Below are 24150 nucleotides of genomic sequence, written 5' to 3' on the forward strand. Positions count from 1 at the left end.
ATCCGGGGACCCCCTATAATACACGTGTACAATCCGGGGACCCTCTATAATACACGTGTACAATTCGGGGACCCTCTATAATACACGTGTACAATCCGGGGACCCCCTATAATACACGTGTACAATCCGGGGACCCCCTATAATACACGTGTACAATCTGGGGACCCCCTATAATACAGGTGTACAATCCGGGGACCCCCTGTAATACACGTGTACAATCCGGGGACCCCCTATATTACACGTGTACAATCCGGGGACCCTCTGTAATACACGTGTACAATCCGGGGACCCTCTATAATACACGTGTACAATCCGGGGACCCCCTATAATACACGTGTACAATCCAGGGACCCTCTGTAATACACACACACATTCTGGGGACCCCCCCGGGAGCCACAAGTGGCTGATCTATCACACATGACACAGACATGGCCACTGGTGTCACCATCTGAAGCCCCGCCCTGAGGATTGCCATCACTGGGGTCATCACTGGGGGGTATGGGGACAGGAAGTGGCAGCAAAGAGGTGGCGGGAGATCAGCAGCTCTGAGATGTAGAAATGTAAAAATAAAGATTTGGTTTGGATAGGTTCGGGAACGAGGACCCCCACGTCGGGATAGGTTCGGGAACGAGGACCCCCACATCGGGATAGGTTCGGGAACGAGGATCCCCACGGCGGGATAGGTTCGGGAACGAGGACCCCCACATCGGGATAGGTTCGGGAACGAGGACCCCCATGGTGGGATAGGTTCGGGAACGAGGACCCCCATGGTGGGATAGGTTCGGGAACGAGGACCCCCACGGCGGGATCTCCAGGGATTTATACAACTTGGCAATGACTCCAGAACCTCCATGATTGGGACGGATGAGGTTCTGGGGATTGGATCCATCACAGAAGGTCAGAAGTCCCGGAAGATGGACGTCCTCCGGGGTCGCTCTTCACTCCTCCTGCTGATCTTTCCTGAGTCTTGGCCCCGTCTTCCCTCCGTCACCTGTCACAGCTGCCACATTCCTCTTCCCATCTTTGGTGTTGGGTTGGCCCTTCCAGGATCTAAATTTAGGGCCACATGGCCGGCCTGCAATCTCCAGACTCCACTCTCTGGACTCCACTCCCCATCCTAGACGGCACCCAGCCCGGCCTCTGTCCTCCTCCACTCCCCGTCCTGGACGGCACCCAGCCCGGCCTCTGTCCTCCTCCACTCACAGCTTCAGGTAAAAGAGTTCATTCTCTTCTTCTTTCTTCTCTTTTATATTCAGTCCTCGTTATTCCATCCTCAGTCCTCGTTATTAGATCCTCAGTCCTAGTTATTCCATCCTCTGTCCTCGTTATTCCATCCTAAGTCCTCGTTATTCCATCCTCAGTCCTCGTTATTCCATCCTCAGTCCTCGTTATTAGATCCTCTGTCCTCGTTATTCCATCCTCAGTCCTAGTTATTCCATCCTCTGTCCTAGTTATTCCATCCTCTGTCCTCGTTATTCCATCCTCAGTCCTCGTTATTCCATCCTCAGTCCTCGTTATTCCATCTTCAGTCCTCGTTATTAGATCCTCTGTCCTCGTTATTCCATCCTCAGTCCTCGTTATTAGATCCTCTGTCCTCGTTATTCCATCCTCAGTCCTAGTTATTCCATCCTCAGTCCTAGTTATTCCATCCTCTGTCCTCGTTATTCCATCCTAAGTCCTCGTTATTACATCCTCAGTCCTCGTTATTCCATCCTCAGTCCTCGTTATTAGATCCTCTGTCCTCGTTATTCCATCCTCAGTCCTAGTTATTCCATCCTCAGTCCTCGTTATTCCATCCTCAGTCCTCGTTATTAGATCCTCTGCCCTCGTTATTCCATCCTCAGTCCTCGTTATTCCATCCTCAGTCCTCGTTATTCCATCCTCAGTCCTCATTTTTCCATCCTCAGTCCTCGTTATTCCATCCTCAGTCCTAGTTATTCCATCCTCAGTCCTCATTATTCCATCCTCAGTCCTCGTTATTCCATCCTCAGTGCTAGTTATTCCATCCTCAGTCCTTGTTATTCCATCCTCAGTCCTCGTTATTCCATCCTCAGTCCTCGTTATTCCATCCTCTGTCCTCGTTATTCCATCCTCAGTCCTAGTTATTCCATCCTCAGTCCTCGTTATTCCATCCTCAGTCCTCGTTATTAGATCCTCTGTCCTCGTTATTCCATCCTAAGTCCTCGTTATTCCATCCTCAGTCCTCATTATTAGATCCTCTGTCCTCGTTATTCCATCCTCAGTCCTCATTATTCCATCCTCTGTCCTCGTTATTCCATCCTCAGTCCTCGTTATTCCATCCTCTGTTCTCTGTTAGGAGTCTAGGTCACGTGTTAGGTGTTTATGTCATGTGTTAGGTGTTTAGGTCACGTGTTAGGTCACGTGTTTAGGTGTTAGGAGTCTAGGTCACGTGTTAGATGTTAGGTGTTTAGGTCATGTGTTAGGTCACGTGTTAGGAGTCTAGGTCACGTGTTAGATGTTTAGGTCACGTGTTAGGAGTCTAGGTCACGTGTTAGATGTTTAGGTCACGTGTTAGGTGTTTAGGTCACGTGTTAGGAGTCTAGGTCACGTGTTAGGTGTTTAGGTCACATGTTAGGTGTTTAGGTCACGTGTTAGGAGTCTAGGTCACGTGTTAGATGTTTAGGTCACGTGTTAGGTCACGTGTTAGGAGTCTAGCTTACGTGTTAGGTGTTTAGGTCACTTGTTAGGAGTCTAGGTCACGTGTTAGGAGTCTAGGTCACGTGTTAGATGTTTAGGTCACGTGTTAGGAGTCTAGGTCACGTGTTAGATGTTTAGGTCACGTGTTAGGTGTTTAGGTCACGTGTTAGGAGTCTAGGTCACGTGTTAGATGTTTAGGTCACGTGTTAGGTGTTTAGGTCACGTGTTAGGTGTTTAGGTAATGTGTTAGGAGTCTAGGTCACGTGTTAGATGTTTAGGTCACGTGTTAGGTCACGTGTTAGGAGTCTAGGTTACGTGTTAGGTGTTTAGGTCACGTGTTAGGAGTCTAGGTCACGTGTTAGGAGTCTAGGTCACGTGTTAGATGTTTAGGTCACGTGTTAGGAGTCTAGGTCACGTGTTAGATGTTTAGGTCACGTGTTAGGAGTCTAGGTCACGTGTTAGGAGTCTAGGTCACGTGTTAGGAGTCTAGGTCACGTGTTAGGTGTTTAGGTCACGTGTTAGGAGTCTAGGTCACGTGTTAGGAGTCTAGGTCACGTGTTAGGTGTTTAGGTCACGTGTTAGGTGTTTAGGTCACGTGTTAGGAGTCTAGGTCACGTGTTAGATGTTTAGGTCACGTGTTAGGAGTCTAGGTCACGTGTTAGGAGTCTAGGTCACGTGTTAGGGGTCTAGGTCACGTGTTAGATGTTTAGGTCACATGTTAGGAGTCTAGGTCACGTGTTAGATGTTTAGGTCACGTGTTAGGAGTCTAGGTCACGTGTTAGGAGTCTAGGTCACGTGTTAGATGTCTAGGTCACGTGTTAGGTGTTTAGGTCACGTGTTAGGAGTCTAGGTCACGTGTTAGGAGTCTAGGTCACGTGTTAGGTGTTTAGGTCACGTGTTAGGTGTTTAGGTCACGTGTTAGGAGTCTAGGTCACGTGTTAGATGTTTAGGTCACGTGTTAGGAGTCTAGGTCACGTGTTAGGAGTCTAGGTCACGTGTTAGGGGTCTAGGTCACGTGTTAGATGTTTAGGTCACGTGTTAGATGTTTAGGTCACATGTTAGGAGTCTAGGTCACGTGTTAGATGTTTAGGTCACGTGTTAGGGGTCTAGGTCACGTGTTAGGAGTCTAGGTCACGTGTTAGGAGTCTAGGTCACGTGTTAGGAGTCTAGGTCACGTGTTAGGTGTTTAGGTCACGTGTTAGGTGTTTAGGTCACGTGTTAGGAGTCTAGGTCATGTGTTAGATGTTTAGGTCACGTGTTAGGAGTCTAGGTCACGTGTTAGATGTTTAGGTCACGTGTTAGGGGTCTAGGTCACGTGTTAGGAGTCTAGGTCACGTGTTAGGAGTCTAGGTCACGTGTTAGGAGTCTAGGTCACGTGTTAGATGTCTAGGTCACGTGTTAGGTGTTTAGGTCACGTGTCTTCTGGGTAATCTCTGGCACAGCGGAGCCTCTATTGGCTTCTCTAGCAGCACATGGAGCCACAGTCTCCTCCCAGTCCCGCCTCCTCAGTCCTGAGGAAGTCCCATACATCCTCCTCCATACACAACACACACCTGGGAGGAGGACACAGCCAGGCAATCGGTATGTCACAATGCGGCACTGACTGCTCTCTCTTTGTGTTTTGTTGCAGAGAATCCCTTTTCTGGCAGCTCCCCCCCCCCCCCCCTTTGATTGTCAGCTGCCCTCCTTGCCGTGGCACTATGAGTAGTCAGGGGGTCCTGGACTCCTGCGGGGACTCTGTGCTCTGCTACAACAAGGGGTGCGCACAGCGATTCCTCATCACCAACAACCCTGCAGGTGAGTGCAATCAGCCACATATTCCTGTCCATCCAGTCCTGGGATGTACACAGCTCTGCCTGGTGGATGGCACTGCAACAGTCACAGTAGTGTCCTCCCTCCACCCCCAGGACAGTGAAGGAGCAGCGGCAGACTGATGAAGTCACCCCACCCCCAGATCACTCTGCTCTCTCCTCCTATCAGCATGATCCTTGTCAGCAGTACTGCATGCAGCACTCCTGATTGGCTCTCCCTCCCCAGTATGAGCCAATAGCCTGTGACTGATAATGGAGCCATATCTGTGATCTGTGTGATGGATCTGTGTGATGGATCTGTGTGATGGATCTGTGTGATCTGTGATGGATCTGTGTGATGGATCTGTGTGATCTGTGTGATGGATCTGTGTGATGGATCTGTGTGATCTGTGTGATCTGTGTGATGGATCTGTGTGATGGATCTGTGTGATCTGTGTGATCTGTGTGATGGATCTGTGTGATGGATCTGTGTGATCTGTGTGATGGATCTGTGTGATCTGTGTGATCTGTGTGATGGATCTGTGTGATGGATCTGTGATGGATCTGTGTGATGGATCTGTGTGATGGATCTGTGTGATCTGTGTGATGGATCTGTGTGATCTGTGTGATGGATCTGTGTGATCTGTGTGATGGATCTGTGTGATCTGTGATGGATCTGTGTGATGGATCTGTGTGATCTGTGTGATGGATCTGTGTGATGGATCTGTGTGATGGATCTGTGTGATGGATCTGTGTGATCTGTGTGATGGATCTGTGTGATCTGTGTGATGGATCTGTGTGATCTGTGTGATGGATCTGTGTGATGGATCTGTGTGATGGATCTGTGTGATGGATCTGTGTGATCTGTGTGATGGATCTGTGTGATCTGTGTGATGGATCTGTGTGATGGATCTGTGTGATCTGTGTGATGGATCTGTGTGATCTGTGTGACCTGTGTGATGGATCTGTGTGATGGATCTGTGTGATCTGTGTGACCTGTGTGTGTGATGGATCTGTGTGATGGATCTGTGTGATCTGTGTGATGGATCTGTGTGATGGATCTGTGTGATCTGTGTGATGGATCTGTGTGATCTGTGTGATGGATCTGTGTGATCTGTGTGATGGATCTGTGTGATCTGTGTGACCTGTGTGATGGATCTGTGTGATGGATCTGTGTGATCTGTGTGACCTGTGTGATGGATCTGTGTGATGGATCTGTGTGATCTGTGTGATGGATCTGTGTGATGGATCTGTGTGATCTGTGTGATGGATCTGTGTGATCTGTGTGATCTGTGTGATGGATCTGTGTGATCTGTGTGATGGATCTGTGTGATCTGTGTGATGGATCTGTGTGATGGATCTGTGTGACGGATCTGTGTGACGGATCTGTGTGATCTGTGTGATGGATCTGTGTGATCTGTGTGATGCATCTGTGTGATCTGTGTGATGGATCTGTGTGATGCATCTGTGTGATCTGTGTGATGGATCTGTGTGATCTGTGTGATGGATCTGTGTGATGGATCTGTGTGATCTGTGTGATGGATTTGCGTGATGGATCTGTGTGATCTGTGTGATGATCTGTGTGATCTGTGTGATGCATCTGTGTGATCTGTGTGATCTGTGTGATGGATCTGTGTGATGGATCTGTGTGATCTGTGTGATGGATTTGCGTGATGGATCTGTGTGATCTGTGTGATGCATCTGTGTGATCTGTGTGATGGATCTGTGTGAGGATCTGTGTGATGGATCTGTGTGATGGATCTGTGTGATCTGTGTGATCTGTGTGATGGATCTGTGTGATCTGTGTGATGGATCTGTGTGATGGATCTGTGTGATCTGTGTGATGGATTTGCGTGATGGATCTGTGTGATGCATCTGTGTGATCTGTGTGATGGATCTGTGTGATCTGTGTGATGCATCTGTGTGATGGATCTGTGTGATGGATCTGTGTGATGGATCTGTATGATCTGTGTGATGCATCTGTGTGATGCATCTGTGTGATGGATCTGTGTGATCTGTGTGATGGATTTGCGTGATGGATCTGTGTGATGCATCTGTGTGATGGATCTGTGTGATGGATCTGTGTGATGGATCTGTATGATCTGTGTGATGCATCTGTGTGATGGATCTGTGTGATCTGTGTGATGGATCTGAGTGATCTGTGTGACGGATCTGTGTGATGGATCTGTGTGATGCATCTGTGTGATCTGTGTGATGATCTGTGTGATCTGTGTGATGCATCTGTGTGATCTGTGTGATCTGTGTGATGGATCTGTGTGATGGATCTGTGTGATCTGTGTGATGGATTTGCGTGATGGATCTGTGTGATCTGTGTGATGCATCTGTGTGATCTGTGTGATGGATCTGTGTGAGGATCTGTGTGATCTGTGTGATCTGTGTGATGGATTTGCGTGATGGATCTGTGTGATGGATCTGTGTGATGGATCTGTATGATCTGTGTGATGCATCTGTGTGATGGATCTGTGTGATGGATCTGTGTGATGCATCTGTGTGATCTGTGTGATGGATCTGTGTGAGGATCTGTGTGATGGATCTGTGTGATGGATCTGTGTGATCTGTGTGATCTGTGTGATGGATCTGTGTGATCTGTGTGATGGATCTGTGTGATGGATCTGTGTGATCTGTGTGATGGATTTGCATGATGGATCTGTGTGATGCATCTGTGTGATCTGTGTGATGGATCTGTGTGATCTGTGTGATGCATCTGTGTGATGGATCTGTGTGATGGATCTGTGTGATGGATCTGTATGATCTGTGTGATGCATCTGTGTGATGGATCTGTGTGATCTGTGTGATGGATCTGAGTGATCTGTGTGACGGATCTGTGTGATGGATCTGTGTGATGGATGTGTGTGATCTGTGTGATCTGTGTGATGGATCTGTGTGATGCATCTGTGTGATCTGTGTGATGATCTGTGTGATCTGTGTGATGCATCTGTGTGATCTGTGTGATCTGTGTGATGGATCTGTGTGATGGATCTGTGTGATCTGTGTGATGGATTTGCGTGATGGATCTGTGTGATCTGTGTGATGCATCTGTGTGATCTGTGTGATGGATCTGTGTGAGGATCTGTGTGATCTGTGTGATCTGTGTGATGGATTTGCGTGATGGATCTGTGTGATGGATCTGTGTGATGGATCTGTATGATCTGTGTGATGCATCTGTGTGATGGATCTGTGTGATGGATCTGTGTGATGGATCTGTGTGTGATCTGTGTGATGCATCTGTGTGATGGATCTGTGTGATGGATCTGTGTGATGCATCTGTGTGATGGATCTGTGTGATGCATCTGTGTGATGGATTTGCGTGATGGATCTGTGTGATGCATCTGTGTGATGGATCTGTGTGATGGATCTGTATGATCTGTGTGATGGATCTGAGTGATCTGTGTGACGGATCTGTGTGATGGATCTGTGTGATGGATGTGTGTGATCTGTGTGATCTGTGTGATGGATCTGTGTGATGCATCTGTGTGATGCATCTGTGTGATCTGTGTGATGGATCTGTGTGATGCATCTGTGTGATCTGTGTGATGGATCTGTGTGATGGATCTGAGTGATCTGTGTGACGGATCTGTGTGACGGATCTGTGTGATGGATCTGTGTGATGGATGTGTGTGATCTGTGTAATGGATCTGCTGGGAGCGCAGCAGCACAGTCCTGCCTTGTAGTGAGGCCACACCCACCCTGCAGGGGTAACTGTGTCTGTCTAGGGAGGGGGGAACCTCACCAAAGGCCCCCCCCTCATCCTCTGGTGGTGGACTATCATTCAGTGTCTTCACATCCAGTGTAGAGCTATGGGCCCTGCATCGGTCCTGATGACATTAGAGGACCTTAGACTGCCCCAGCAAAGGGTAGGAGAGGTGGCGAGGACCAGTCTAGCAGCATGGAGGAGCCTGCAGGAGCGGAGGTAGGTGGCGAGGACCGGTCTAGCAGCATGGAGGAGCCTGCGGGAGCGGAGGTAGGTGGCGAGGACCAGTCTAGCAGCATGGAGGAGCCTGCAGGAGCGGAGGTAGGTGGCGAGGACCGGTCTAGCAGCATGGAGGAGCCTGCGGGAGTGGAGGTAGGTGGCGAGGACCAGTCTAGCAGCATGGAGGAGCCTGCGGGAGCGGAGGTAGGTGGCGAGGACCAGTCTAGTAGCATGGAGGAGCCTGCGGGAGAGGAGGTAGGTGGCGAGGACCAGTCTAGCAGCATGGAGGAGCCTGCGGGAGCGGAGGTAGGTGGCGAGGACTAGTCTAGCAGCATGGAGGAGCCTGCGGGAGCGGAGGTAGGTGGCGAGGACCAGTCTAGCAGCATGGAGGAGCCTGCGGGGACGGAGGATCCAGTCAGTAAAGCTGCTGCCCCCGGTCCCCCTAGGAATCAATGCACATTGAACCCTTGCAGTACAGACACAGTCCCGCTACCAGGAGGACGTAGAGCTTTGTTGGAGTTCAGCTGTAACTAAAACTTGGCATGGAGGTCCGTTGTGTGGATATGGTGAGAATCAGGAGTAGATGATCCTGAACTAAGACAAGTTTTTATTTCCCCCCATAGATGCTTGCCTCTTCCACCCTGGGTATCCCATCTTCCATGATGCTCTGAAGGTCAGTAGATCTCATGCGGATCTCTTTCTCGATATTCTGGCTGTTGTCACTGAGGATTTGTTTTCTGTCTCAGGGTTGGTCCTGCTGTAGGAAGCGCACAACGGACTTTTCCGAATTTCTGGCCATCCAGGTGAGTTCCTCTGCCGATGACAATCCCTCTGTGTGTGTGGGGGGAGGGGGGGGGTAAATGTGCACCAGGTCTTCTCACCCAACATCAGTACCTGGCCTCACAAATGGGATAATTCCCACAGATGTCCTCCAAAGCTCTCCTGGAAGAGTAGAGGATGTCAAAGCCACAATGGGGGCAACTTCATTTATATGGCCACGGGGGAGGCATCTCTATAAAAATGGCTGTGGTGGGGGGCACTACCAATTAGTGGCCATGGGGGAGAGGACCACTCCATATTAGTGGCCACAGGGGGAGAGGATCACTCCATATTAGTAGCCACAGGGGGAGAGCACCAAGTCCAATCACTAACAAGCTCGTGCAGACTCCGCCTCCGCAACATCACCAAAATCCACACGTTGCTAACCCCAGAAACCACTAAACAGCTCATCCCCTCCCTCATCATATCACGACTCGACTACTGCAACTCCCTCCTCACTGGCCTGCCCCGCCACAGGCTATCCCCGCTTCAGTCCATCCTGAACACGGCGGCCAGACTCCTTCACCTTTCCAACCGCTCCATCTCCGCCACCCCCCTCTGCCAATCCCTCCACTGGCCTCCACTCCGTGTCCGACACCCCCTTCTGCCAATCCCTCCACTGGCCTCCATTCAGTGTCCTCCATCCATCTCTGCCAATCCCTCCACTGGCCTCCACTCAGTGTCCTCCACCCATCTCTGCCAATCCCTCCACTGGCCTCCACTCAGTGTCCTCCACCCCTCTCTGCCAATCCCTCCACTGGCCTCCACTCAGTGTCCTCCACCCATCTCTGCCAATCCCTCCACTGGCCTCCATTCAGTGTCCTCCACCCCCCTCTGCCAATCCCTCCACTGGCTTCCACCCCCCTCTGCCAATCCCTCCACTGGCCTCCACCCCCCTCTGCCAATCCCTTCACTGGCCTCCACTCAGTGCCCTCCACCCCTCTCTGCCAATCCCTCCACTGATCTCCACTCAGTGTCCTCCATCCCTCTCTGCCAATCCCTCCACTGGCCTCCATTCAGTGTCCTCCTCCCCTCTCTCCCAATCCCTCCACTCAGTGTCCTCCACCCCTCTCTGCCAATCCCTCCACTGGCCTCCATTCAGTGTCCTCCACCCCTCTCTGCCAATCCCTCCACTGACCTCCACTCAGTGTCCTCCACCCCTCTCTCCCAATCCCTCCACTGACCTCCACTCAGTGTCCTCCACCCCTCTCTGCCAATCCCTCCACTGGCCTCCACTCAATGTTCTCCACCCCCCTCTGCCAATCCCTCCATTGGCCTCCATTCAGTGTCCTCCACCCCTCTCTGCCAATCCCTCCACTGACCTCCACTCAGTGTCCTCCACCCCTCTCTGCCAATCCCTCCACTGGCTTCCACTCAGTGTCCTCCATCCCCCTCTGCTAATCCCTCCACTGGCCTCCACTCAATGTTCTCCACCCCCCTCTGCCAATCTCTCCACTGGCCTCCACTCAGTGTCCTCCACCCCCCTCTGCCAATCCCTCCACTGGCCTCCACTCAGTGTCCTCCACCCATCTCTGCCAATCCCTCCACTGGCTTCCGATTGCGCAACGGATCAAATTCAAAATCCTAACACTGACGTACAAAGCCGTCCACCATACTGCCCCGAACTACATCACTGACCTAATATCCAAGTACCACCCAACACGCACACTCCGCTCCTCACAAGACCTCCTTCTCTCTAGTTCCCTGGTCTCCTCCTCCCATGCCCGCCTCCAGGACTTCTCCAGGGCGTCACCCATCCTCTGGAACTCCCTTCCCCAACCCATCAGATTATCACCTACTCTCCTCTCCTTTAGGCGCACCCTGAAAACCCATCTCTTCAGGGAAGCCTACCCCACCCCCTGCTAACATGCCAACCTCCTCCACTCTTCCTACCACTCCATCCCCCACAGCTATCTCCTCCTGTGCCACCATCCCCCCCTCCTAGATTGTAAGCTCCCAGGATCAGGGCCCTCAATCCCCTCATGTATTGTATTGTTATTGTTCTGTCTCCCATTTTAATGTACAGCGCTGAGCGAACTGTCGGCACTTTATAAATACTGTATAATAATAATATTAGTTGCCATAGAGGGAGAGAACATCTCTATATTACGTACTTTATACGTATCCATTGTATATAGTGCATACTCCATATGTATCCATTGTATATACTGTATACTCCATATGTACCCATTGTATATAGTGTATACTCCATATGTACCCATTGTATATAGTGTATACTCCATATGTACCCATTGTATATAGTGCATACTCCATATGTACCCATTGTATATAGTGCATACTCCATATGTACCCATTGTATATAGTGTATACTCCATATGTACCCATTGTATATACTGTATACTCCATATGTACCCATTGTATATAGTGCATACTCCATATGTACCCATTGTATATAGTGTATACTCCATATGTACCCATTGTATATAGTGTATACTCCATATGTATCCATTGTATATAGTGTATACTCCATATGTATCCATTGTATATAGTGTATACTCCATATGTATCCATTGTATATAGTGTATACTCCATATGTATCCATTGTATATAGTGTATACTCCATATGTATCCATTGTATATAGTGTATACTCCATATGTATCCATTGTATATAGTGTATACTCCATATGTATGTTGTTTCTCTGGGTAACCATTGTGGGTCTTTCCTTCCCTTAGGGCTGCACTAAGGGGCCACACAGCAATGAGAAACCATTGGAAGCTCTAAAACCCGACATCTCTGGAAACAAACCCGCCTCTGATGGCGCGGCCCCTGAAATCATTGTCCGGGGCCCCAAGTCTGCAGAGAAGATGCTGAAGGAGAGGCCGAGGTAATGATATCCAATGTCTATAAGTCCTGGAAATGAGTTCTCAGGTAACGGCAGCAAAACGACTCGCCAGTGTCACACGGAACAAATAATAGTTCCTGGAACACCGGGCTCCTATTTATAGATAATGTGTGGGAGGGGCTCCTCAGGGGGTGTCCTTAGTCCTTACCAAGGAGTTCCTGTGAAGCCCACCTCTCTGTGATTGGTGGCTTTCCTCTATCATGGATCATGTCATTCACACACTGAATTTCATAGTAAAATACACTTTATGGCTGAAGAGGAATTTGAGATTTTGATATGCCAAAAATTGTTTGTACCCTTCACCATCACACCCATAGAATGGCCATTAATATGGAGTTGTCCTCCCACCATGGCCATTAATATGGAGTTGTCCTCCACCATGACCATTAATATGGAGTTATCCTCCCACCATGTCCATTAATATGGAGTTGTCCTCCCACCATGACCATTAATATGGAGTTGTCCTCCCACCATGACCATTAATATGGAGTTGTCCTCCCACCACAGCCATTAATATGGAGTTGTCCTCCCACCATGGCCATTAATATGGAGTTGTCCTCCCACCACAGCCATTAATATGGAGTTGTCCTCCCACCATGTCCATTAATATGGAGTTGGTATCCCCACCATAGCCATTCATATGGAGTTGTCCTCCCACAATGGCCATTAATATTAAGTTGTCCTCCCACCATGGCCATTAATATGGAGTTGTCCTCCCACCATGGCCATTAATATGGAGTTGTCCTCCCACCATGGCCATTAATATGGAGTTGTTCTCCCACCATGGCCATTAATATGGAGTTGTCCTCCCACCATGGCCATTAATATGGAGTTGTTCCCCCCACCATGGCCATTAATACGGAGCTGTCCTCTCATGGCCATTAATATGGAGTTGTCCTCCAACCATGACCATTATTATGGAGTTGTCCTCCACCATGACCATTAATGTGGAGTTGTTCTTTACCATGACCATTAATGTGGAGTTGTTCTCCACCATGACCATTAATGTGGAGTTGTCCTCCCACCATGACCATTAATGTGGAGTTGTCCTCCACCATGACCATTAATATGGAGTTGTCCTCCACCATGACCATTAATATGGAGTAGTCCCGCACCATGACCATTAATATGGAGTTGTCCTCCACCATGACCATTAATATGGAGTTGTCCTCCACCATGACCATTAATGTGGAGTTGTCCTCCACCATGACCATTAATATGGAGTAGTCCCGCACAATGACCATTAATGTGGAGTTGTTCTTTACCATGACCATTAATGTGGAGTTGTCCTCCCACCATGGCCATTAATATGGAGTTGTCCTCCACCATGACCATTAATATGGAGTTGTCCTCCACCATGACCATTAATATGGAGTTGTCCTCCACCATGACCATTAATATGGAGTTGTCCTCCACCATGGCCATTAATATGGAGTAGTCCCCCAATATGACCATTAATATGGAGTAGTCCGGCACCATGACCATTAATATGGAGTTGTCCTCCACCATGACCATTAATATGGAGTTGTCCTCCACCATGATCATTAATGTGGAGTTGTCCTCCACCATGACCATTAATATGGAGTTGTCCTCCACCATGATCATTAATGTGGAGTTGTCCTCCACCATGACCATTAATATGGAGTAGTCCCGCACAATGACCATTAATGTGGAGTTGTTCTTTACCATGGCCATTAATATGGAGTAGTCCCCCAATATGACCATTAATATGGAGTAGTCCCCCACCATGGCCATTCTGTCCTGGCTGTAGGTGTGCACGGTCTGGTTATGACAGTCAGGCTGTCTGTTGTTCAGCACACAGGAGGAGATGAGGCCTCTTCTGCTGAAGGTCTCCCAGTCATTAGAAGAAGAATTGGAGAAGCTGACGTTGTCGATGAAGTCAGACTCTCAGATAAAAGGTGAGGGGGAGGGGGGGCTCAGATTATAACACTCATTGCGCTCCACTTGTTCCAGGACTCTGAAGGAAGTAGAGGGATGAGAAAGAAACTAATAAACATGGTGCCGACCGGCGGAGACGGAGCACATATCCGCTCTGTGCTACACACAGATGCCAAGGACAGGTACACAAGGACAGGTACACAAGGACAGGTAAACAGGGACAGGTACACAGGGAAAGGTATACAAGGACAGGTACACAAGGACAGGTACAAAGAGACAGGTACACAGAGACAGGTACAAAGAGACAGGTACACAGAGACAGGTACGCGGGGACAGGTACGCAGGGACAGGAACGCAGGGACAGGAACACAGGGACAGGAACACAGGGACAGGTACACAGGGACAGGTACACAAGGACAGATACGCAGGGACAGGTACGCAGGGACAGGTACGCAGGGACAGGTACGCAGGGACAGGTATACAAGGACAGGTACGCAGGGACAGGAACACAAGGACAGGTACGCAGGGACAGGTACAAAGAGACAGGTACACAGGGACAGGTACACAGGGACAGGTACACAGGGACAGGTACACAGGGACAGGTACACAGGGACAGATACACAGGGACAGATACACAGGGACAGGTACGCAGGGACAGGTATACAAGGACAGGTACGCAGGGACAGGTATACAAGGACAGGTACACAGGGACAGGTACACAAGGACAGATACACAAGGACAGGTACGCAGGGAGAGGTATACAAGGACAGGTACGCAGGGACAGGAACACAAGGACAGGTACACAGGGACAGGTACACAAGGACAGGTACACAAGGACAGGTACGCAAAGACAGGTACGCAGGGACAGGTACGCAGGGACAGGTACGCAAGGACAGGTACACAAGGACAGGTACGCAGGGACAGGTACGCAGGGACAGGTACGCAGGGACAGGTACGCAAGGACAGGTACGCAAGGACAGGTACGCAGGGACAGGTACGCAGGGACAGGTACGCAGGGACAGGTACGCAGGGACAGGTACACAAGGACAGTTACGCAGGGACAGGTACGCAGGGACAGGTACGCAGGGACAGGTACGCAGGGACAGGTACGCAGGGACAGGTACACAAGGACAGGTACGCAGGGACAGGGAAGGAATCGCGCTTTGCTGTTCTCTCCGCAGTTTTCTTCCTCAGATCCACAATCAATAAATAATTATATCTTCTATGTCGGCAACAGAGGAGATGGCGGAGGCAGCGCTGGGGACGCGGTGTAAACACTCCGGCTGTAAAGAGGTGAGGAGGGAGGTGACCTGTATATGGGGGTGACCTGTATATGGGGGTGACCTGTATATGGGGGTGACGTGTATATTGGGGTGATGTGTATATGGGGGTGACCTGTATATGGAGGTGACCTGTATATTGGGGTGACGTGTATATGGGGTGACCTGTATATGGGGGTGAGGTATATATGGGGTGACCTGTATATGGGGGTGACCTGTATATGGGGGTGAGGTATATATGGGGGTGATCTGTATATATGGGGGTGACATGTATATGGGGGTGACCTGTATATGGGGGTGAGGTATATATGGGGGTGATCTGTATATATGGGGGTGACATGTATATATGGGGGTGAAATGTATATTGGGGTGACATGTATATGGGGGTGATGTGCTGATAACACAGACCTGTTTTGCAGACTTTCCAAGGAGCAGAGATGGAGGAGGGGCCGTGTGTACATCACCCGGGGGTCCCCGTATTCCATGAAGGGTGAGGATTTGATTTCTGTCCCCCGATATCCGATTGTACCATAATCACACAGCACACTATAGGGGCTCATCACACAGTACACTATAGAGGGGCTCATCACACAGCACACTATAGAGGGGCTCATCACACAGCACACTATAGAGGGGCTCATCACACAGCACACTATAGGGGCTCATCACACAGTACACTATAGAGGGGCTCATCACACAGCACACTATAGGGGCTCATCATACAGTACACTATAGAGGGGCTCACACAGCACACTATAGAGGGGCTCATCACACAGTACACTAAATAGGGGCTCATCACACAGCACACTATAGAGGGGCTCATCATACAGTACACTATAGAGGGGCTCATCACACAGCACACTATAGAGGGGCTCATCATACAGCACACTATAGAGGGGCTCATCATACAGTACACTATAGAGGGGCTCATCACACAGCACACTATATAGGGGCTCATCACACAGCACACTATAGAGGGGCTCATCACACAGTACACTATAGAGGGGCTCATCATACAGTACACTATAGAGGGGCTCATCACACAGCACACTATAGGGGCTCATCACACAGCACACTATAGAGGGGCTCATCACACAGTACACTATAGAGGGGCTCATCACACAGTACACTATAGAGGGGCTCATCACACAGCACACTATAGGGGCTCATCACACAGCACACTATAGAGGGGCTCATCACACAGTACACTATAGAGGGGCTCATCACACAGTACACTATAGAGGGGCTCATCACACAGCACACTATACAGGGGCTCATCACACAGCACACTATAGAGGGGCTCATCACACAGCACACTATAGAGGGGCTCATCACACAGTACACTAGAGGGGCTCATCACACAGTACACTATAGAGGCTCATCACACAGCACGCTATATAGGGGCTCATCACACAGCACACTATATAGGGGCTCATTCACACCAGCAGACCTTCTCAGTGCAAGGACAAGATCTGTCTTCTGTCACATGGCTGCAGTTCACACAACGCGCTGGATTGGTTTGTCCTGAGAACGGAGACGCTGCATTTCAGTGCTGTGTATTCTTCCCTCCGCGTTGTGTATTCTTCCCTCCGCGCTCTGTATTCTTGCCGCGCTGTGTATTCTTCCCGCGCCGTGTATTCCCGCGCCGTGTATTCTTCCCGCGCCGTGTATACTTCCCGCGCCGTGTATTCTTCCCGCGCCGTGTATACTTCCCGCGCCGTGTATTCTTCCCGCGCCGTGTATTCTTCCCGCGCCGTGTATTCTTCCCGCGTTGTGTACTCTTCCCGCGCTGTGTATTCTTCCCGCGCTGTGTATTCTTCCCGCGCCGTGTATTCTTCCCGCGCCGTGTATTCTTCCCGCGCCGTGTATTCTTCCCGCGCCGTGTATTCTTCTTCCCGCGCCGTGTATTCTTCTTCCCGCGCCGTGTATTCTTCCCGCGCCGTGTATTCTTCCCGCGCCGTGTATTCTTCCCGCTCCGTGTATTCTTCCCGCGCCGTGTATTCTTCCCGCGTTGTGTATTCTTCCCGCGCCGTGTATTCTTCTTCCCGCGCCGTGTATTCTTCCCGCGTTGTGTATTCTTCCCGCGCCGTGTATTCTTCCCGCGCCGTGTATTCTTCCCGCGCCGTGTATTCTTCCCGCGCCGTGTATTCTTCCCGCGCCGTGTATTCTTCCCGCGCCGTGTATTCCGCGGTGACGCACCACACGCTCTGCGGCACATATATGTTCCATAGGGGTCAGTAGAAGAGGAGGTCCCGTGGTTGCAGCGGACAGAGGCCCCCATGCATTGTACAGACAGTAATGTGCGCTGTGTGAATGAGCCCCCGGAGCTCCTGTGTATATACTCCCGTATACCATGACATGTATACACCTTCTCCTGCTGGCAGTATACAGAACATGACCTCTCTCCCTGCAGAATGAAGTATTGGTCCTGCTGCTGCAATAAAACCAGCGACTTCAATGAATTCCTGGAGCAGAAGGGGTGTGTCAGCGGGCGCCATCTTTGGGTGCAGCCGCCGGGGAAGCAGGTGAGGACAGACAAACGATCCTTCTCTCACCCCTCCCCCATTGGCGCTGTCACATGGGATCCATACCTGGACTAGCGTCTTCCATGAAGGGTGGGGAGATGATTTCTGTCCCCCAATATCTGATTGTACCGTGATCACTGGGGGGGAGGGGCTCATGTATCCCAGAACACCCCCAAAGGGAAAAGGGGTCCAACCGTAGAAGAAGTGCTGAACTGTTATTGGGTAATCCATAAAAAGACCCAACACATGTCGGGGTTCAGATGTCTCCTAATGAAGGCGTGGCTAAACCCCGAAACGTGTCGGCTTTCCTCTTCTAATCATCCCATAAAAACACAATCAGACCAGTGTGGAGCTCATACTGCCTCCAGTGCAGGGGAGTGCGTTCCTAGTGCCACCAGGGTGAATGGAGCAGTGGGGAAGGTAACCCTCGGGGGGGGTGCATTAGGGTGAATGGAGCAGTGGGGAAGGTAACCATCGGGGGGGTGCATTAGGGTGAATGGAGCAGTGGGGAAGGTAACCATCGGGGGGGGTGCATTAGGGTGAATGGAGCAGTGGGGAAGGTAACCATCGGGGGGGTGCATTAGGGTGAATGGAGCAGTGGGGAAGGTAACCATCGGGGGGGTGCATTAGGGTGAATGGAGCAGTGGGGAAGGTAACCATCGGGGGGGTGCATTAGGGTGAATGGAGCAGTGGGGAAGGTAACCATCGGGGGGGTGCATTAGGGTGAATGGAGCAGTGGGGAAGGTAACCATCGGGGGGGTGCATTAGGGTGAATGGAGCAGTGGGGAAGGTAACCATCGGGGGGGTGCATTAGGGTGAATGGAGCAGTGGGGAAGGTAACCATCGGGGGGTGCATTAGGGTGAATGGAGCAGTGGGGAAGGTAACCATCGGGGGGGGTGCATTAGGGTGAATGGAGCAGTGGGGAAGGTAACCATCGGGGGGGGTGCATTAGGGTGAATGGAGCAGTGGGGAAGGTAACCATCGGGGGGGTGCATTAGGGTGAATGGAGCAGTGGGGAAGGTAACCATCGGGGGGGGGCATTAGGGTGAACCTGTTGCTCTTCCCTGCTTGGACCACACACAGGTTCACTGTAATCATCTTCCTCCTGGAATTCCTGTGATGAGATCCATGCCTCTGCAATGGGAATGATGGGGACGGTGGGAATGATGGGACGGTGAGAAAGATGGGAATGGTGGGAATGATGGGACGGTGGGAGTGGTAGGAATGATGGGAGTGATGGGAATGATGGGGACGGCAGGAACGATGGGAGTGGTGGGAATGATGGGAACGGTGGGAATGATGGGACGGTGGGAGTGGTGGGAATGATGGGAGTGATGGGAATGATGGGAGTGGTGGGAATGATGGGAGTGGTGGGAATGATGGTTATGGTGGGAGTGGTGGGAATGATGGGAACGGTGGGAATGATGGGAGTGGTGGGAATAATGGGGACGGTGGGAATGATGGGACGGTGGGAATGATGGGGACGATGGGAGTGGTGGAAATGATGGGACGGTGGGAATGATGGGAGTGGTGGGAATGATAGAAGTGGTGGGAATGATGGGAGTGGTGGGAATGATGGAAGTGGTGGGAATGATGGAAGTGGTGGGAATGATGGGAGTGGTGGGAATGATGGGAGTGGTGGGAATGATGGGACGGTGGGAATGATGGGAGTGGTGGGAATGATCGAAGTGGTGGGAATGATGGGACGGTGGGAATGATGGGAGTGGTGGGAATGATGGGAAGACATTAGATTGCGATGGTTCCTCCTCACCCCGCTCCGTCACTGTCCATGTCTCTCTCTCAGGAGGTTCCGTGTCGCTATGACTGGCATCAGACCGGCGCTCTGGTGGTCATCACGGTTTATGCCAAGTCTTCCATACCGGATCTCACCAGGATTCACGCCAATCGCACGCAGGTGAGAGGCCCAGAGCCCAGATAATTCAGCGCTAGCATGCGGTCAGTGAAATGAATTGCAGAGGACCTGTACTGTGGGAGTTGTACCCAACAGAGGCTAGTAGAAGGCAAAGCGCCGGCCTCCAGCATTGTCTGCCATCTTCCTGCAGCTGATCTTCTGTCCACTATTTCCATCATCTTTTTATCATGCCTTGTTCTGTACTGTGTCCCTGTGGAGGCAGCCATCTTGGTAGGGGCAGGGCTTTGCTTCCTCATGTCAGAGCTGCCCTCCTCATGACTGGTGGGGTGATGATAGAGGTGGAGGAAGCACAGATCCACAGAATGGAGGAAGCAGAAGCAGGGAGACCCTTGTACTGCAGGTCTTTAGATACAGCTTCCCCTCCAGCAAGGAGAACAGTGAGAAGTAGGCTAGTAGGACATAGTCACCAATATTGCTTGTGGTTTCCCTTCAACTAATCATTTCCCTCTTACTGACTCACCATGCCTTGTTCTGCACCGTGCCCCTGTGTGGAGGCGGCAATCTTGGTAGAGGCAGGGCTTTGCTTCCTCATTTCAGACTGTTCCCCCCTGATGACTGGAGGGGTAATCATAGAAGTGGAGGAAGCACAGATCCCCAGAATGGTAGAAGCAGGAAGATCCTTCCACTGCGGGCCCTCAGGTACAGATTCCCCTCCAGTAAGGAGAACAGTGAGCAGCACAGTAGTTCCATCATCAAGTCTCACTCAAAATCTGGTGGAGTCAGCAGTACCTTAGATGATCTCACACTGAGGATATACAGCTGAGAGGATACAGATCAGGATTACATGCACTGATATCAGGAGTACCTAGGCACAGGAAGTGCTCCGATATCAGGAGTACCTAGGTACAGGAAGTGCTCTGATGTCAGGAGTACCTAGGTACAGGAGGTGCTCTGATATCAGGAGTGCCTAGGCACAGGAAGTGCTCTGATATTGGGAGTGCCTAGGAATATTAAATGCTCTGATATTGGGAGTGCCTAGGCACAGGAAGTGCTCTGATGTCAGGAGTGTCTAGGCACACGAAATGCTCTGATATCAGGAGTGCCTAGGCACAGGAATTGCTCCGATATTGGGAGTGCCTAGGCACAGGAAGTGCTCTGCTGGGAGGCGGGAAGTGCTAAGTCTCTTGTGCTTCTTTCTGCAGATGGACATTCAGATCACCTTTCAGGAGGACAAGGAATTCAGGAAGAAGCTGGAGCTGTGGGGGGTAAGGCCAGGGCCGAGTCGCTCTTCCAGGTGGAGGAGTTCGCTCTTTATTTTCTATGATTTGATGGTCAGATAAATGTGAAATGTTGATCCTTCTGTACGATCGCAGCGCCCACACATGGATTGACATTCGTCCGGATTCTGCTGACCTGGTGAATGTCTGTCCTTGTATGGCCGGCCTCAGTCTCCTTTTCACATTCTTAGCTGTGCGGTGTTAACAGAGCTCAATAGCTTAAGTTTACAAAAACAGAGCAGTGACTCCTCCCCTTAGCAGCAAGCTGACCCCTCCCCTGCAACACAGTGACTCCTCCCCTTAACAGCAGCAAGCTGACTCCTCCCCTGCAACACAGTGACTCCTCCCCTTAATAGCAGCAAGCTGACCCCTCCCCTGCAACACAGTGACTCCTCCCCTTAACAGCAGCAAGCTGACCCCTCCCCTGCAACACAGTGACTCCTCCCCTTAACAGCAGCAAGCTGACCCCCTCCCCTGCAACACAGTGACTCCTCCCCTTAACAGCAGCAAGCTGACCCCTCCCCTGCAGCACAGTGACTCCTCCCCTTAATAGTAAACTGACCCCTCCCCTTCAGTACAGTGACTCCTCCCCTTAGCAGCAGCAAGCTGACCCCTAACCCTGCAACACAGTGACTCCTCCCCTTAACAGCAGCAAGCTGACCCCCTCCCCTGCAACACAGTGACTCCTCCCCTTAACAGCAGCAAGATGACCCCTCCCCTGCAGCACAGTGACTCCTCCCCTTAATAGTAAACTGACCCCTCCCCTTCAGTACAGTGACTTCTCCCTTATTTGATGGCTCTGTCCAAGAAATCTCTGTCTCTTTAGCTGACCCGCAGTGCTCTGAGAATTCCGTGTCTGCAAGACTGATGGAATTAGTGAGTCTAGGGGACTGGAGGGATTCTGTAAGTCTCGGAGGAGTGAGACAACTCGGGGTGCTGGGGGAACCCCCAATCTAGAGGCCTGGATTGGGTCTGTGCATTGAGGTGCTGTGACTACGGCTGAGTGAGACAACTCGGGGTGCTGGGGGAACCCCCAATCTAGAGGCCAGGATTGGGTCTGTGCATTGAGGTGCTGTGACTACGGCTGAGTGAGACAACTCGGGGTGCTGGGGGAACCCCCAATCTAGAGGCCAGGATTGGGTCTGTGCAATGAGGTGCTGTGACTACGGCTGAGTGAGACAACTCGGGGTGCTGGGGGAACCCCCAATCTAGAGGCCTGGATTGGGTCTGTACAATGAGGTGCTGTGACTACGGCTGAGTGAGACAACTTGGGGTGCTGGGGGAACCCCCAATCTAGAGGCCAGGATTGGGTCTGCATTGAGGTGCTGTGACTACGGCTGAGTGAGAGAGCTCGGGGTGCTGGGGGAACCCCCAATCTAGAGGCCAGGATTGGGTCTGTGCATTGAGGTGCTGTGACTACGGCTGAGTGAGACAACTCGGGGTGCTGGGGGAACCCCCAATCTAGAGGCCAGGATTGGGTCTGTGCAATGAGGTGCTGTGACTACGGCTGAGTGAGACAACTCGGGGTGCTGGGGGAACCCCCAATCTAGAGGCCTGGATTGGGTCTGTGCAATGAGGTGCTGTGACTACGGCTGAGTGAGACAACTCGAGGTGCTGGGGGAACCCCCAATCTAGAGGCCTGGATTGGGTCTGTGCAATGAGGTGCTGTGACTACGGCTGAGTGAGACAACTTGGGGTGCTGGGGGAACCCCCAATCTAGAGGCCAGGATTGGGTCTGCATTGAGGTGCTGTGACTACGGCTGAGTGAGAGAGCTCGGGGTGCTGGGGGAACCCCCAATCTAGAGGCCAGGATTGGGTCTGCATTGAGGTGCTTTGACTATGGCTGAGTGAGAGAGCTCGGGGTGCTGGGGGAACCCCCAATCTAGTGGCCAGGATTGGGTCTGTGCATTGAGGTGCTGTGACTACGGCTGAGTGAGACAACTCGGGGTGCTGGGGGAACCCCCAATCTAGAGGCCAGGATTGGGTCTGCATTGAGGTGCTGTGACTACGGCTGAGTGAGAGAGCTCGGGGTGCTGGGGGAACCCCCAATCTAGAGGCTAGGATCGGGTGTGTACAATGAGGTTCTGGGGGGCCCCGTGTTTGGCACCGTCACTCTCCTCCTCACGGAACGTTCTCTTTGTTCTCGGCAGGTCATCGACGTGGAGAATAGTTTTGTGAGTTTATTTCCTACAAAGGCAGAAATCACCCTGAAGAAGTCGGACCCGGTGACATGGGGCAGATTGGAGCTGACAGTCTCCGCCCCCCAAATTATAGCCGAACCGGAGCCGACGCCCCAGGAAACCTTGGGAGGAGATTCTGATGACAACCTGAGCTGGTCGGAGGACGAAGAACCCGAGTGAGACGTCATCAGGGGCTGAAAACTGCAATTCCTCTTATTTTATGTTTTAGGATCTCTTCTTCCTGTAATGTTTCCCCTTCACATGTCAGATATCAGTGTTACATTGTACACCGCGTGGCCTGTGGACCCCTTCACATGTCAGACATCATTGTTACATTGTATACCGCGTGGTCTGTGGACCCCTTCACATGTCAGACATCAGTGTTACATTGTACACCGCGTGGTCTGTAGACCCCTTCACATGTCAGACATCAGTGTTACATTGTACACCACATGACCTGTGGACCCCTTCACATGTCACATATCAGTGTTACATTGTACACCGCGTGGCCTGTGGACCCCTTCACATGTCAGACATCAGTGTTACATTGTACACCACATGGCCTGTGGACCCCTTCACATGTCAGGCATCATTGTTACATTGTATACCGCGTGGTCTGTGGACCCCTTCACATGTCAGACATCAGTGTTACATTGTACACCGCGTGGTCTGTAGACCCCTTCACATGTCAGACATCAGTGTTACATTGTACACCGCGTGGTCTGTAGACCCCTTCACATGTCAGACATCAGTGTTACATTGTATACCGCGTGGTCTGTAGACCCCTTCACATGTCAGACATCAGTGTTACATTGTACACCGCGTGGTCTGTAGACCCCTTCACATGTCAGACATCAGTGTTACATTGTATACCGCGTGGTCTGTAGACCCCTTCACATGTCAGATATCAGTGTTACAGATATCAGAGGTCAGGGCTCTGTACAGGACACTGAATTCCCTCCACACCAAACTGGTCATCCATGTCTTTATGGAGCTGGCTTTGTACACGGGGGACAGTCATGGGGGACAGAAAAGGGTCTTCACCAAACTGT

At 51.1% G+C, this 24150-nt stretch overlaps 1 protein-coding gene across 1 annotated transcript; it reads left to right on the plus strand.

Moving 5' to 3' along the window:
• Positions 1 to 1023: 1023 nt before the first annotated feature.
• Positions 1024 to 24122, plus strand: LOC149458088 (cysteine and histidine-rich domain-containing protein 1-like). Its single transcript, XM_089682724.1, has 12 exons — positions 1024 to 1211; positions 4289 to 4455; positions 9003 to 9052; positions 9126 to 9182; positions 11894 to 12045; positions 13879 to 13982; positions 15200 to 15255; positions 15662 to 15732; positions 17656 to 17767; positions 19573 to 19683; positions 20844 to 20906; positions 23069 to 24122. The coding sequence occupies exons 2-12, from the start codon at positions 4359 to 4361 to the stop codon at positions 23276 to 23278; spliced, it is 1083 nt and encodes a 360-aa protein (XP_089538850.1). The 5' UTR covers positions 1024 to 1211; positions 4289 to 4358; the 3' UTR covers positions 23279 to 24122.
• Positions 24123 to 24150: the final 28 nt, after the last annotated feature.

This window comes from Staurois parvus, unplaced genomic scaffold (assembly GCF_062004578.1).
Source record: "Staurois parvus isolate SC_StPar_1 unplaced genomic scaffold, SC_StPar_1.0 ptg000296l, whole genome shotgun sequence".
NCBI classification, from domain to species: domain Eukaryota; kingdom Metazoa; phylum Chordata; class Amphibia; order Anura; family Ranidae; genus Staurois; species Staurois parvus.

What these genes read in the sequence shown, in the direction of transcription:
- LOC149458088 (XM_089682724.1), top strand. Translation starts at nt 4,359, where the DNA reads ATGAGTAGTCAGGGGGTCCTGGACTCCTGCGGGGACTCTGTGCTCTGC. An exon ending in CATCACCAACAACCCTGCAG is followed by an intron (nt 4,456 to 9,002) that starts GTGAGTGCAATC and finishes TTCCCCCCATAG; the next exon opens with ATGCTTGCCTCTTCCACCCT. An exon ending in TGCAGCCGCCGGGGAAGCAG is followed by an intron (nt 17,768 to 19,572) that starts GTGAGGACAGAC and finishes TCTCTCTCTCAG; the next exon opens with GAGGTTCCGTGTCGCTATGA.